At 46.4% G+C, this 16,382-nt stretch overlaps 1 protein-coding gene across 1 annotated transcript in view; it reads right to left on the bottom strand.

The window, feature by feature from the left end:
* LOC119172390 (putative cytochrome P450 49a1) overlaps positions 1-16,128 on the bottom strand; it is a 38,197-nt gene extending 22,069 nt beyond the window's left edge. The window contains exons 1-2 of the mRNA XM_037423461.2: positions 15,832-16,128; positions 367-604 (exon numbers count right to left, since the gene is read on the bottom strand). Coding sequence (XP_037279358.2) covers positions 367-604; positions 15,832-16,024 — 431 coding nt within the window. The 5' untranslated portion in view covers positions 16,025-16,128. The remainder of the gene's footprint in view (positions 1-366; positions 605-15,831) is intronic.
* Positions 16,129-16,382: the final 254 nt, after the last annotated feature.

Genomic DNA, 16,382 nt, shown 5'->3' with positions numbered 1-16,382 from the left:
ATGATCCACGGAGACGAGTATATAGGGGACGCTATCACAAAGCATCGTGGAAATTCAAGAAACGTGTTCTTTCCTCTATTTATGTATTTTTCTCATGTTAGATCTACAACTGAATGTCATTTCGAACGTTTTATTAATATGAAATTGAAATATTTCTCAAGAACACACATGTACAATAACTATACTGCAGGACAGATGCAGAGGCTGGATCATAGAGATCAACCTTCGTAACGGCAGTGTAAATAGAGCTATACACCAGAAAAAGGCTCAATGAGCCAACTGAAACAATACGCTTTGAAAGAAAGAAAAGGTGTAAAATACAGATTTGTCGTGAAGGTAAGAAAAGATTTAAAGAGCTATACTTACAAGTTTAGGATGCCGATGTTTGCGTAGTACTGAGGTCGGCTCTCTCGGTACTTCTTGAATGCCGTGGCTCCCATACGAAAAGGCATCTTGCCTTCTTCCTGGTACAACGTCCGGAAGTCATCGGCGCTGAAGAGATGCACCAGTGAGTATCGACCCGGGAGGCGCTCGGCTACCACCGGACCATACTTGCGGTGCATGTCAACAGCGGCCAGGTGCCGTCGGTCTGGGTGGTATTTTCCTGTACATTTGTTAACAGGTTTTTAGTGTATAATTGCTCGCTGAAGGCGTATGGTGTACCATAAAATTGAGGCTGCGTCACATAAACGGCATCCTTGAAACACACATCAATATGAATGTCAATATTCTTATTACCAGTATACCTCCAGCCGCAGTTTTAAAAATTAATACAACTCACCAGTCATGTTATTCAAAAGTGTCTTGCTTTATTTGGAACAGGATTACTCCCTGTATTTATTAATTTGTGTGAATTTCGCGTACAATGCTCGTACCTTTATTACCTTCAGTGGGTATGGGAATCCCACTGAATGTTTCCGTTATGATTCATGATGAAATGTAGTGCACCTCAAACGAGTAGGACGTACGTGAAGAAACAAGTACAACGTTGTTTATTCCGTCTTGTGTTCTCTTCGAGAAAGCTGCACTAAACTGTTAGTTGGTAGCTCCACTTATCATCTTAATGTCTATTACGAAAGTAATATGTTTTCGTGTACGGCCATCAGTAATTAGTGAATTCACTACGCAAACATACGTACACATTGCTTATCCTTGAAATTAACAGTGATAATTGTGCTGCAAAAATGTGATTGATGTTATGAAGTCCCCAACACTTAACGGCAAAAATGCTCTACGCAATAGGTACTGCATAATGATATGCAAATTCAGGAGCCGGGCTTCTCGCAAGACATCGATAAGCACTATGTGAAAAGCATGCATTAGCTCAAATTACCTGGAAATTCAATGTCGATTGCAATGTCCGGTTGCATGCACTAATAAAGTTTCATGTCTCTTGTGACAATGAGGATGGTCCTAATGAGGCCAGCTACATGAGGAGCCTTATGCAAGTGTCAGAATGATTGTACATATAGCACGTACGTAAAAAAATTGTTTACGTGAGCTTTGTGCCAGTTGCAGATCAGCACTCGAGCCGTTGTTTGTGTAGTACCATCCCACTTTCTACGTTGAGAGTGTGGATCACTTTAATAGCACTGGCTGTCGTCTCATTTCATTGCCCTTCGTCATGCTTAAAGTACCAACACTGGCCAATAGAGATCTCTGCAGGTCTAGTCAACTCCAAAATAGGTCAAAAAGAGGCACTATATGTACACGACACGTCACTTTCAACATACGCCTAGAGATGGTGCCACTTCATCAAATGCAGTCTTCCTTTCCTGTCAATAAATGCCAAGCAAATGTACGCTTTGCAATGCCAGGGAGCGCTTGCCCATGAACGCTTGCTATTCAGAGGCCTTACACATCTGCGTCACTGATTCGCTAATTCGTCTGTATGAGCTATCAAAGCGATAGCGCTTACTCAGAGCTGCAAATTTGACACAAAACGGAAGAGAAACGTGAAGGCCAAGCACCGGAAAATATGAGGCAACCACCAGCTTTGGAATACTCGGACGCCGGGTGCCAACAAACATAGACAAACCCACCGCTTGGACTCAGACAAAGGCAAGGCTAGCCAAGAGTCAATAGACGCAGGTGAATTCTCATCTCTGCTCCGCAGTTCGTACAGTGTTCATAGTGTAGTAGTGATGCCAATTCGTTTGGTTAGAATGCCGTCCGACGACATGGACAACGGTGATGAATTCATATTGTTAAAGTTTTAGAGCGCATCTCTTCAGTGCCCCTTTCTGCGTTGCGTGGCATGGACATCGAAGTATCCGGAAGAGTGAACGACAATGAGAAAGAGCGGACGCGGAGAGCCGTGAAAGATGAAAGACGGTGGTAGCGAAAAGAGCGCGAGAAGAATACAATGACAGTCGAGACAAAAAATGACAGCATATCAACGGAGTGTTTGATTGATATGTGGGGTTTAACGTTCAAAAAACCACCATATGAATATGAGAGCCGCCCTAGTGGAGGGCGTCGGAAATTTCGACCACCTGGGGTTCTTTAGCGTGCACCCAAATATCAGCACACGGGCCTACAGCATTTTCGCCTCCATCAAATACCAACAAGTGAATGACGATGAGTGGGCGGAGCTCTGGAGGTACATAGGGAAACCATGAATCCACCGTGAGTTTTGACCAGTCAATACGTGCGTATCTGACTAGAGTATAAAGTTGGGCATGTTGGTAAGACATAGTTGATCGACGTAGCGCGTTTAGAAACATAGGACAACGGAAGGGACAGAAGGGAGCGCTTACTTCCAACAATTTCTTTTTTGTTGTTGGAAAAAATTTGTTGGAAGTAAGCGCTCCCTTCTGTCCCTTCCCTTGTCCTATGTTTCTAAACGCGCTACGTCGATCAGCTACGTGCGTATCGCCCGTTCATCAATCCGTCCTTCTGTATGTATGTATGTATGTATGTATGTATGTATGTATGTATGTATGTATGTATGTATGTATGTATGTATGTATGTATGTATGTACGTATGTACGTATGTATGTATGTATGTATGTATGTAGTTTATCGAATCATCTCAAACGCAGGACGTACCTTGACCGCATCTGCTAATCAGTTCGATGGATGGATGGATGGATGGATGGATGGATGGATGGATGGATGGATGGATGGATGGATGGATGTGGCTGTACCCTTTACATCGGGCGGTGGGCTAGTGCCACCAAACCGTACTACTTAATGAACCAAAAATTTGATTTATTTTTCCCCTCTAAATAGTGAGGTTGAGGATTCGTGCTTTGCACTGAAGGGTTTAATTTTCACTCATGCCTTGACTTTAGCCACCAATCAGATAACCTCCTTCAAGTTAATTCTACCCACTTAAAGTCTATTTTGCCCTCCCTGTCCCTAAACCCCAGCGCTTTGAAAAACTCTGCGCCATCATCCTGAACTATAGAGTGAATCCCTTTACAGAACATTATCAAGTGTTTGGCTGTTTCTTCTTCCTCTTCACACGCACTGCATACCATGTCTACCCCTTCGTATTTGGCCTGATATGTCTTGGTTCGCAATACTCCCGTCCTGGCCTAAAACACTAGAGAACTACCCTGAATATTATCGTAGATCATTTCCTTGGCAATTTCCTGCTTAAAAGTTAGATTGATCTCTAGTGCGGACTTCTTAATCATGCCAATTCTCCACATGTCGATCTCCGCTTCCTTCACCTTCTGCTTAACCGATAATTTTTCTTGGTTTGGCCCCCTGCTGTTTTCTAAGCTCTTAAGGCAAGCCTACCTATTCCACGTTGCTTAATTTCTAATCTTGCATGAACTTCTGATCTCAAGCAGAAGACTGCATTGCAAAACGTCAGACCAGGAACCATGACCCCTTTCCATATTCTTCTCACAACGTCATACCTATTGTAATTCCACATTGCCCTGTTTTTCATTACCGCTGCATTCCTGTTACCTTTAGTCGTCACGTGTGTTTCGTGTTCCCTTAGGTACTCGGCCCCATTGCTTATCCATACGCTGAGATATTTGTATTTATCTGTTATTTCCAGCGTGACCTTCTGTATTCTAAGCTCACAACCTTCAATGTCATTAAAAATCATGACTGCTGATTTTTCTTTACTGAATCTGAAATCTAACCTATCTCCCTCATTACCGCAGATGTCCACCAATCTCTGCAAATCTTCCTTGTTGTCGGCCATTAGCACTATATCATCTGCGTACATCAATGCTGATAGTGCCTGTTCAATGAGTTTTCCTTGTTTGACGAAAGAGAGGTTGAAACCCAGTCCACTTTTCTCTAATTTGGCCTCTAATCCTTGTAGGTACATCATGAATAATAAGGGTGACAGAGAACACCCCTGCCTAAGCCCCCGTTTTACCTCTGCAGACTTGGATACCTGTTTTTCCCACTTTATAACTACCTTGTTACCTTTATAGATATCCTTTAAAATATTAGTGACTACATCTTCCACGCCTAGTGTGTCCAGTATTCCCCACGATTCCTCTTGAACCACGTAATCGTTCGCTCCCTTGATATCCAAAAATACTAGCCACAGGGGCCTGTGTTCCTTTTCAGCTATTTCGATGCACTGCGTCAGTGACATTGTCTTCCAACCTCCTGTGTTTCCGAAACCCATTCTGCAGTTTCCCCAGCACCCCCTCATCTTCTATCCATGCCTGCAGTCTTTCCTTTATAATCTGCATCGCCAGGCTGTAGATCACTGATGTCACTGTTATAGGACGGTAGTTCTTCATGTCAGCTTTGTCCCCCTTTCCTTTATGGATAATGCTCAACCTGCTAAGTTTCCATCCATAAGGAACTTCTCCATCGATTATTATTTTGTTCACTGCCTCTCTCAAAGCCTGCTTGAACTTCGGACTTAATGTCTTTATCAGCATAATTGGAATGCCATCTGGGCCTGTTGATGTACTACTAGGAACCCTTTTCTCAGCCATTTCCCACTCTCGTTGTGAAAATGGAGCCATTGCGCCACTTGATTCATTCTTGTCTATTGTGGTGCATAAAGCACTTCTTTGTTGAAACTTTTCTGTCACCCTTGTTCTTATATATTCAATAGCTTCGTCCCCTTCTAGCCTAGCACATTGAGCTGTAGTTATAAACCTCTGCTCTAGGCTCGTCTCATTTCTTAGGGAGTTTAAGATGGCTCCAAAATTTCGCAGCTGCCTTTCTATCTTTTTTATGTACTTCTGCCAGTTACTGAGCTCCCTTTCTTCTAAGGAGGAGAAGGAGGAATGAATGAGGAAGGACAGGGAGGTTAGCCAGTTCTCAGACCGGCTGGCTACCCTGTACTGGGGAAGGGGGTAAGGGGGATAAAGAATGAGAGAAAAGAGACGTTGTAAAAAAGAGAGAGAAGGTCATCAGACGATCCACGACGCTGTTTACAGTCTGTCTCTAAGACCACTTGCCCGCAGAAAGCGCAACAACGCTCTCAATGCCTTGCGTGCAGAGGACGGTCTCGGCCACTGTCCTAATACCCTTTCTTCCGACAATTGGCGATTGTCTATTCCATCTAAAGCTTTTGACAGTTCATTTCTAATCTTTTCATTGATCAGTAGGAATGCGTCCCTTCTACAGCTTAGAAAGATATCCCATTTTCTTTCAAGATCATCTGCCGGTTCAACCCGCTGCTTAGCATGTCTGTGTTCTCTAGAGGCTCCCTGAAGTTTTGCTATGGCTCTTTTAACTTCCTCATCCCACCAACTTTTGGGTTTGTGTCTTCTTTTCCGGGTGACTTGTCACGTGCCTTAGCAAGCTCTAGCTCAAACAGTCTAATTAGATTCGTGTATGTCCACACCGTTTTATTATCCTCAGTGATTACTTTCTCAATTTTTAGTGGCTATTTCAATTTGCCCTTCCGAATAAAAATTTTCCTGTAGTTGCTCATCTTGTCTCCTTCCCACTTTAACTGCTCTTCCAAAACTTAACGTGATACGTTTGTGATCACTACCCAGACTTCTGGAGCCACCTTCATCTATGTGCATTCCTCTGAGCTTATCATACATTTTATGTGACATCAGTGCGTAATCTATAGTTGACTGCAGCCTTCCTACCTCCCATGTTATTTGCCCTTCACACTTTTCGGTACTGTTGTGAATGATCAAATCAAGCCTTTCACACATATCCATGATCATTTTGCCTGTCGGGTCGGTATACCCATCTATATCTTTTATGTGCGCATTCATATCTCCTAGTTTAATTATCTCGTACTCTCCTCCTAACGCCTGAATGTCATTTGATATACAGTCTACCATTGCCTGGTTTTCCTCTTTGGCCTTTGCTCCCGTTCACAAGTACACGAAACCAAGGAGTGTCATTTGCCCTGCCACTTTCCCTTTCAGCCATAAATGTTCCATGCACTCCTGTTACACCCTTTACCAGTCTGTACTTTTATGAATGAATGTCCAATACCACCGCCTTTTCTGTTGCCTTCATGTTCTATTACAATATTCCCACGCGTAGTCTGCATTGTTAGGAGGTTGTTCCATGTTCCTGAGATGTGTTTCTACAAAAACGTATACCATCGGCCTTCCCTCCCTTAGCGGTTCTTCTATCTCTTCCCACTTCAGCCTCTTCCTACCACCCTGCATGTTAATATACACTGTCTGAATTGACTCTGCGCTCGTGGATAAGTCTATTTCTGCCCCGGACTCTAGCTATCTTAGATACTGGTGCCACTTTGGAATCGCATCTGTCCATACCACCTGTCAAAGAGTCTCCCTGGTTGTTTTCCTCGTTACTAGCTATCCTGCACCCCGAAGGGCCCGCTTGCCCCCCCCCCCCCCCAAAAAAAAAGCTACTGCGCGTCCTGCAAGTCGCCAACCCACCTCATGACCTAGCCGCCCATCGAAGTGAATTCTGTCTCGTTGAAAACCACCCCACCTATGCACCTCTCTGTTTATTTCCACCACCTAAAGGCCTCTCACTTCTCATCAGCCATATCTCTTGGTTTGCGTTGACAACCACTCTTTGCAGGTTGCTATCACGCACCGGTACCTCCGGTATCGTGCATATCGCTACCTGTACCTGAGGAGAAGTGGCGCACATGTCATCGACGCCTTTCGCCAGTGTGGTTGCTAGTCCTGCTGTGTCTTCATTTAACACATCATTTAAACCACCTGAAATTATCCGGAGGCTTCGTCTATCAGCTGTAGTTTTGAGTTTTGCGCTCGCTTGCCTCATGACTGCTTCCAGCTTGCGTCCTGGGAACGCCCCTACAGCAACCCTCTCATCACCTCTTACCCTCTCTTTGATGGCTTCTGTGCATCGATTTAAATTCGAGTCCCCGGCGATTATCGCATGCTATGACTTTTCAGCTGGAGCGTCCTGCACCTGGGGGTTGGTTACTTGCACCTGTGACACCGGCTGCTTTGTCCCCTCCCAGCCCCACCACTACTTCACTGAAGCTGGGACTTGCGACAATCGAACCGGCTGAACCTGTTTTTTCCGAACTTGCTTGATCTTTCTTCTCCGCAGTTCTGGTTGCCGGTTCCCTACTGTTCTCTCCGTGGGCCGCTCCTCTGTTCACCTTGGCTAGTGCTTCCTCGGCGGACTTCAGCCTTTATATAACCCATAGCCCTCGTTTTTTCTTGCTCTGTCGCCAACGCAACCTTGAGTTCGGCGATTCTCATCAGCAGGTCACTCTGGGCAACCATCATCGTCTCCATTTTTTCCTCGACCTCACATTGGCTGCACTTCGCGTCAGCCTCTTCTCCTTCCGCTTCTATACTTGGGTCCACTTTCAAAGCCACCCCACATCCTGAACACTTTACAGTCTTTTTAACCATGTCTTTCCGACACCAATTGTCCCTATGACTTGTCTCACTCCATAATAACAAAACTCGAGCCCTTCCCTACGAAAAAGAGAAAGTCTAAGCTCTCCTACAAAAATTTGCGTGTTTAATGCACGTGCACTTCCCACGGGGGGTGGCAAAAGAAAAGACAACATAAAAACAAAAAAACTCCAACGCACACACACGCACAAACTAATAAATACCTGGTGACTGACCCCCGAAAAAGCCGTTCAATAAAATAAGTAATACAGGGTGTGGTATAAAACGCTGCCCTGGAGAGTGTGCGTCATGCTTTGACGTAGAAAAATCGGTGTGCGGGGCCGATTTAGTATTTCAAAGTGCGCGGAAATCATTATGATGGTGATATCGGCAAAACTATGAGCGCGCCTATGCGCGTGCTCGTGCGCGTAACACGTGAAAGGCTCCCGAGCCACGGGGACAGCTCGGCTGACCCCAGAGAGCAGAACGCAAGGAAAGGTTCGGGCCACGCCCCGGCTGCTCGTTCTGACCCTCCGTGTCCGGGCCTCGTCCCGGCGTTGAAGTCCTCGCCAGAAGTGTTGAAGAATATAGGAATGCCTTCAGCTTGGTACCTTTGTTGTTGTTATGCATCTAGTTCGAAGTCCATTGTCGTGTCGCAGTTCAGTTCGGAATCGGTCAACCAGGTTTGTACTCTTCCTCCTTTTCTTCCACGTACTAGCGCAGAACCAGAGTTCTTTCTTCCTATGTGCTTCTGTGTACCGCGGTGGCTTCTCGATGTTCATATAGATGGAGCAGTATTCAATCCAAACAATTGGGTCCGAGCGCCAAGCTACGCAGTCCAAAGCACGCCACATCTTTCGGTTGTCTTGAAGTTGGTGTGCCTCCGCACGGTACGGAGTACCATGTTTTGGGCGAACAGCGTTCCTAGCTCTACTACTACTCTGGCAGTTCCGGCCCCTCTTGCTCGAATTATGATCATCTTCTGGCTCTATTTTAGGGTTTGTCATTGCCACTGGCTTTTCGTTGGGCTCCGAAGCAAGAGTCTCAGATACGCATGACGTGCTCTTTCTTTGGCCGAGAGTTTTCATCTGACGACTGCCGAAACCATGCTGCTCCATACTTTTGTCACCTTCAATGCCATCAGGTATCTGCTTAACACATTCACTTGCAGATCGTGTACACAGAGCTACATCATCATGTTCTCCGACATACACTTCTTCGAGTGTGTCTGACAGACTTGTGTCCACATCATGGATCACTATCTCATCCTTGAGATTATTGACTTGGTCCTCTTCATTAACCTCCTTAAGCGCTACCCTATTTGCAATCTCTCGGATTTCCAAGATAGCTGTGCTGATCTCAGACAACAGCTTCTCTCCTTCCTGTCGCAAACGCACACGCTCATTGTCATTTTTGCACATGTACCGCAGTTCGAAATCAATTCTCTTTTGTTCCTCATCAAGGTCTTCTCGCAACATTCGCTCTAAGTCGGCGCAAGACCACCCTACCTCCTCTCCAATACAAAGCAGTCTTTGCACGTTTACAGGCATCCTGTGTGCGACCAATTCTCGCCTGAAAGATGTTGAGTGCCGATCCTGGCAAGGCCCATGTCCGTTCCGATCGCGTGCAATTACTCTAAATCCATCGGTTCGTCCCGCCCATCTGGCTCTCGGCAAGAAGGTAAGGCCGATCTATCCTGGCATCTTCTGATCCTGGCAGGCTTTCCAAAATTTGTGGGCAACTGTGGGCGCAGGTTAGCCAGATGAGGACAGAGGACGTTCGAGGACAACGAGAGACTTTTATATACACGAAGACGGACAAGGGGATACACACAACATAAACTCACATATATATACACGAGTTCACGGTCCTACGCGGAAGGAAGTTAACGTTCTTGTTCGTTCACTCACGTTCTACTCTTGGGGCGTGAACGTTGCGCTTGACGTTAAGCTCTCTGGCAGTCAGGAGTCGGTGTGCCTTGTGCTTGCGGAGTTCGTACCGAGGCGGGGCTCGGTCTAGAAGATAACCGCCAGGGGCATCCCAGTACGGTGGTCAACGCCTGGGCTTGCCTGTACACAACCGCGAACAGCGTACCTCCCGTCTGCCGCGAACAGACCTGGGACAGCGTCTCGCTCCGAGACCAGAACAGCAGCTGGCCGTGATGAACGCCGCTTCAGACCAACGTGGGTGCGAGGTGGGGCGTTGCCCAGTCCAGGACGCACCCGATGACTTCAACGCGCCGAAACGAGGCCCGGGCAAGGAGGGTCAGAACGAGCAGCCGGGGCGTGGCCCGAACTTGTCCTTGCGCTCTGCTCTCTGGGGTGAGGTGGGGCGATGCCCAGTCCAGGAGGCACCCGAGGACTTCAACGCCGGGACGAGGCCCGGACACGGAGGGTCAGAACGAGCAGCCGGGGCGTGGCCCGAACTTGTCCTTGCTCTCTGCTCTCTGGCGTTAGGTGGGGCGATGCCCAGTCCAGGACGCAGCCGAGGACTTCAACGCCGGGACGAGGCCCGGACACGGAGGGTCAGAACGAGCAGCCGGGGCGTGGCCCGAACCTTTCCTTGCGTTCTGCTCTCTGGGGTCAGCCGAGCTGTCCCCGTGGCTCGGGAGCCTTTCACGTGGTACGCGCACGAGCACGCGCATAGGCGCGCTCATAGTTTTGCCGCTATCACCATCATAATGATTTCCGCGCACTTGAAATACTAAATCGGCCCCGCACACCGATTTTTCTACGTCAAAGCATGACGCACACTCTCCAGGGCAGCGTTTTATACCACACAGGGGTTTTACCTGCTGTCTTATAATTATAAAGACAAGCTTGAAACATGCAAAACAACTTATCTGCGCAGTCGATCGGGAACGCTAAACAAACACGTTCATCCACCGTGACAGTCCGAACCGAACTCCTATTACTAGCGATACAAGTGCCATCTAGTGAACACTTCACGTACTATGGGTGGCTACGACAGACAACTACTACGGCGGACAAACTTACGCCTGAAGGAGCTTCACCTCTAAAAAGTTCCGCGGCGGCCACCCACCACGCCATAGCAGTGTGCACCGTCATGAGTGTGGCTACAATGTGTTTCGTGCGTAGACTGTTTGCGGAACGCACCCGCGCGCCTTCTCCTGCGGTCTCCTGGAGGCCGCGGCGATACGCTCCATATGCATTGGCTCTGTGTAATGGGCTGCAGAGAATCGTCCGCGCCGCTCACGCTACTCATGACGTTCTCTTCAGAATATAAACAAAGTACCTATGTAGAAGAGAGTCTCTGAAAGTTCTTTCTCAACAATGAGCGACTCATCTGGTCGTCTGCCGCTCTTGGTAAGCAAGCCAGAGGCGCAACGCTACCGTTGTCATAATCCAGAGGTGTGCACCACCGAAGCAGAAGCATTTCCTTCAAAGTATTGCAAAATTGTAACACCTAAATTGCTGCACTCAGCAATAGATTAGAGTGTATTAAATTGTCAGGAAATTTTTAATTCCTATTTTGGCTATGCATTCTACTTATTTACTGCATAATCATCAGCATGCACCTAAAAAGAAACGTCTGTTGAAAGCACGTTAATATTCCTGTATTTAAATACTTTTTTGGGGAGGACGAGATCGAACCATGTACATCGTTTCGAATCTACACATGGTTCCCTTTAGCGCGAAATGGTCTAATTTTTGCTTACATGTGCGTGCATCTTAATGCGCTTAGACACACGTTTGGCTTGGCTTTGCCCCAGTGTTTATTTCACATGTCACACTTTGTGCCTGGCATGATCACCGTCATGGAGGAGTGTAATTAGCGGTTAAATGATTTTCGCAATGCGTTCATCTCAGTAGTTAGAGCGAGCTTTCACTGCTGTTACACGGTGACCAATCGGGCCTCACATTTCAGCTTCATTGGTCTAGCGTGTGTGCGGAAAACCACAGGCAGTCACAAACGTCGAAGCTGAAGCCAAAGCGCCGCTAGGCAAACTCCCGCTGTAAGCGGGCGTTCCCCCCGGCGAACGCGCTCCCACGATCACCGCATTGACGCTGCTGTACCCACAACGCCGCTTGTTCGGTGCGCCATTGTTGTGAACATTTGACATCACGAGCTGAATCGGCGGCGTTGTTTGCAGGATCCTCCCGCCGCTGGTGCTTCATTCCCGTTCGTGCTTTAGCGAGGCTTGAAAGGCTGCCGTATCATTGCTACGCAGTTTCTACCGGCACTCGGCCTCCCAGGCCTGTTTTTCTGCCCGGGCTGCAGCGTCGGCCCGGTATATGCGAGATTGCTCACATTACCACTGTCCACACTCTTCTAAAGGTGCCCGCTGCTCGGGAGTTCATAAGATCTCAGGATCGCCCATGTGGAAGCTCTAAGTAAACACTGATGAGCGCGTGCTAGGCGCCACGGCAGCGTATAGGTAGACGAAGTCACTCACAGCACAGACAACCATGCACATGCTTGGGTATGACGTTGAGAACGACGTGACTAATAGTTATAGCCAATGGTAACCACTAGTGCCGAATGGTTTTTCTTGTCTCTAAGCCGTATACAGCAATCACTGTTATAACATCAAGTTGATCTATATTCAATCGAAAATAGCACACTACTTTTATTAGCGGGCTATAGTTTTGCAATAAACAATAGTAATTATATTAGGAGAGGATTTGTCTTTCCAAACCACGATGTTATTAGGAGGGGCAATGTTTGCAGAAATTCCGGCTTCGGCGTCAGGATTGGTGGGGGCGTCATTGGTTGTGAGCGAAGCATCGTCATCTTGTCTCTGACCGAAAAATTTAGAAAGATGAAAATAGAAAAAATACTTAAACTTTCAAGGTCTCAGTGAGGATCAAACCAAAGCTGTCTGCGTGCAAACAGGAGTTCTACGTTAGAGCCAGGATAATGGTTGAAACTGCTTTAGAAAAACACTATATGAATGGCACGTAGTGGAAGGAATCTCCTTAGCGCATAATATATTGCGTGGCAGAAGCATGTAATGGCTGGCGTCAGGCACCAAAAGATGTGAATATAACTACGAGTCGGTGTTTTTCTGAACTGTACTATTAAGATAAACATTCCTCCCTGGCATTTTTTGTGTTTTCTTAACCAAACACACCCTCTTGGATAGTACAACTACTCAACATTTGTGCGAGTTGCGCAGTCACGTTTAGCTCGTGTGTTCAGTCCCGATGAACTTGTAATCATTCTAATCTACATCAGCAGCTCTCCACTCAACCAAAAATTGATGCATTGAACACTACCTAAGGCTACTGACGCACCAGTCGATGTGTCAGCAAAGGTTTCTACAGCTTGTTTTTAGCTATCAGAGCACGGCTTTCGTAAGTTATATCATGATTATTTTTCTGGGCTGTTTTGAAGTACTATTTCATGCTATTAGAGCGATGGCACCTTGTGTTGTTAAAGTAGTGCGGGAAGTTTCAATCAATTCAAGTGGGTATAAAGTTAAGCCGTCTTCAAAACGGTGCGACATTCATCGAATGACAGTCGTCAGATTTCCCAATATTATAATGAAGCGCTGTGAAACTTCTCAAAGGGCTCCGTGCTTAGTCATGAGTCGGAAAAACGTGACGTGCAATCGGAATCGTATGTCAGCCACACGATTTGTACGAACAATACGTTTTGGGTCAATGCCGTTATCTTTTCGTGTGGCCATAGTCTGTATTTCCTGATGTCGACAGCGAGCTTCTATCTGTTAAGCTTATCCCCCGAAGCACCTTCTTATCCTCGGCGTTTTACAAAGCATTGCCAAAGGCAGCCACTATTGGAAGTATGAAGTGAGCATATGTGTAGTCATCGACTTGTAGTCCTAGTACTCGTACGATAAGGGACGCATGTTTGAAATTTATATCTAGTAAGAGTGCGCCGAGATGGACTGCTGCCGGTGAAGAGAACCCACAACGGACCTGCGATGAGCTCCAAAAATGAAGACTTTGAAGCGTATAGAAAACGCTTGACAGTTTTCATTAGAATGTGCGAGAGCACAGTCACCTTCTAGCTTCCATTCAATGTTACGAATTCTTGTGCATAAAACATCCTGTTGCTATACTTATGACGGTAGCTACGTCAACGCCTGGCGTCAATATTATGTCTTCGTCTTCGTTCGCATTGTATGTATGATGTCAATAAAACAGCCTTAATTTTGTACAATTTCTAGAGTTGTTCGTGTCTTCGTAACCTACAGACACTTTTACTTCATGATAGCCTGATAGGCAAAATTACGTTGACGCATCACCGAATGACAAAGAGGATGTGTTTTTCGACAAGGTAATAATGTTATACTAGAGCAGTGCTTCCATATGTTGCTGTCATTTCATCACCGACCCCACTCTTTGGCTATCGTAACGCCCCAGCTTGCCGTGTTTCAAGCTGGTTCTACGCGACTGTTATACCCGCGCGCACACTTTTCTCATGCACATTGTGTTTTGTCTTGTATTTTTTTCTCTTTTTTGCGGCCAGTCATGTGTCTTTCTAGGTAGCATTTACCTGTTTCGTCAACAACTCCCTAACGAACGTTTTTATAGCTTTTGGTTGTTCTATTGTTAGCCAATAGAGGGAAATATCAAACGGGCTGTGAGTGTTTAAAAGGCTCATTTGATCCCTCCAATAACAGCGTTGTTTGACAGCGCTTGTTTGTTCTACTTTGTTCTTCCAGTTTCATCCCTCCACGCAGTTTCATCCCTTCACACTGAACGAGACATTACGTGCAGTGACTCATCGTGTTGCCCCGCCACGGTGGTCTAGTGGATAAGGTACTCGGCTGCTGACCCGCAGGTCGCGGGATCAAATCCCGGCTGTGGCGGCTGCATTTCCGATGGAGGCGGAAATGTTGTAGGCCCGTGTACTCAGATTTGGGTGCACGTTTAAGAACCCCAGGTGGTCAAAATTTCCGGAGCCCTCCACTACGGCGTCTCTCATAATCAAATGGTGGTTTTGGGACGTTAAACCCCACAAATCAATCAATCACTCATCGTGTTATATTACAATCACACAATCACCCCTCATCATGCCCTCCTCTTTCTCTTTCTTTCCCTTTACAGCTCACCCCTGTGAGGAGTAGCTGACTAGAAACCCGCTTGCCAGGCCGACCTCTCCTCCTCCTTCTCACATAACGCCTTCCTCTTCCTCTTGTGCGTGCTTTCTGCTTGAGGTGTGCGCTGCAAGTTTTGAGGTCCTCGCCATTCCTGACATGAATTTGCAATTTGTTGTTGTTGCTGAAACAATATGCAATAAACACTCAACTATCTCTGCAAAGGCACGTTTCCCTTTCGTATTATACTGATTTCTTTGTCGTGGAATCCGCTACGTTTACTGCACACTCCTTAGGTGAATGCTGAAAGCACACTTGCAGTGTACCCACTGCCGCACACTTAGAGAGTGTTTTTGAGTGAGAGTTTACCACTCTAGAATGACAAAGAGGCTTTAGTTTAGCGCCACAGCAATCCTACGTGTTCCTGAATTGGAGTACAGGAAGTGACAGGCTATTGTGGAAAGTTTTTGGTGTATAACTGCATTCTTGGGCAGCGGAATTGTACATCCTAAAAAATGCAGTTTCCAGAGTGGTGCGAGTGTGTCTTTCATGTTCGAGCTCTCTAGTTTTTTTTATTATCTTACCACCACCTGAGGACGCACAAACAACCTGGTGTCAGTGGGTGCTTTAGTATAAATACCTATATTGTGTATTAACTATGCCTATATTTATATAATAGTTATCAATAAGTGCTAAAAAGAATTTTTTGTTGATACAGTATCCATCATTATATTTTAAAATATAAACCACAAGAACCATCACCTGTATTGTATAAAATTCAGCTCATGGAAAGCCACGAATGAACCCTGAACACCAAAACTTTTGGTGGAAACGTCATCTGGTAATAGCGATACACTGGGAGTGACAGTATATATTAGGCGAGTCATAGGCCATTCACAAGGCTATACCTAACTAGTTGCTCTTTCCTGTGTACCCGCACGTTTATTTTTGCGGAAAAAGGTCACGTTTCAGCATACTAAAGTTTCCAATCTACAGCAGCTTATGCCACGGAAGACAAATAAAATCAAAAATAGAAACGCTTACCCACAAGGCGCCAGTACATCCATGAACTCCCAACCAGCGGCAGTGACGGTACCCTGGGAACTTGGCTGAAAGGCTTAGGCTTGACACTTGCCGGTTTCGCATCTTCCACTGCAACGGCAACCGTTTGGGAGTAAGGCCTGGCGAAGGCAGCTGCATTGCGCCAAGGAACTAGCGACGGAAAAAGAGGCTTCATTTCGAGCCAAAAAGGGGCACCTCACGAAAAAACTGGACTCGTCAGGTCAACTCCAGAGATCCCGCCGACACAATGTCATTCACACGGGGGGTTGCTTTTACTATCAGGCGGAAGATGTCCTCGCGTCCACAGGGCTTATCAGAGAGGTTACCTCCGGTGCCTAGCTGGCCCTATCAGATAAGCTCGAGTGTTTCTTTGCCTATTCGCAGCTCTTGTTTCCAACGCTGATACTGCCGCTTCGAAGGTCGTCTTTAATAGCTGGGTGGTGTTGTGATTCTCCAGTGGTGGTATTAGCCAAGCATTAAGCGGCAAAAACATGTGCTAGCAAAAGTAATTTTGAGGAGTCTGAGCTCTGCAG

The sequence above is a fragment of the Rhipicephalus microplus genome, chromosome 4, assembly GCF_043290135.1.
Source record: "Rhipicephalus microplus isolate Deutch F79 chromosome 4, USDA_Rmic, whole genome shotgun sequence".
NCBI classification, from domain to species: domain Eukaryota; kingdom Metazoa; phylum Arthropoda; class Arachnida; order Ixodida; family Ixodidae; genus Rhipicephalus; species Rhipicephalus microplus.
Note: the sequence above shows the minus strand (reverse complement) of the source record. Positions and strands in the feature narration are given on the sequence as shown.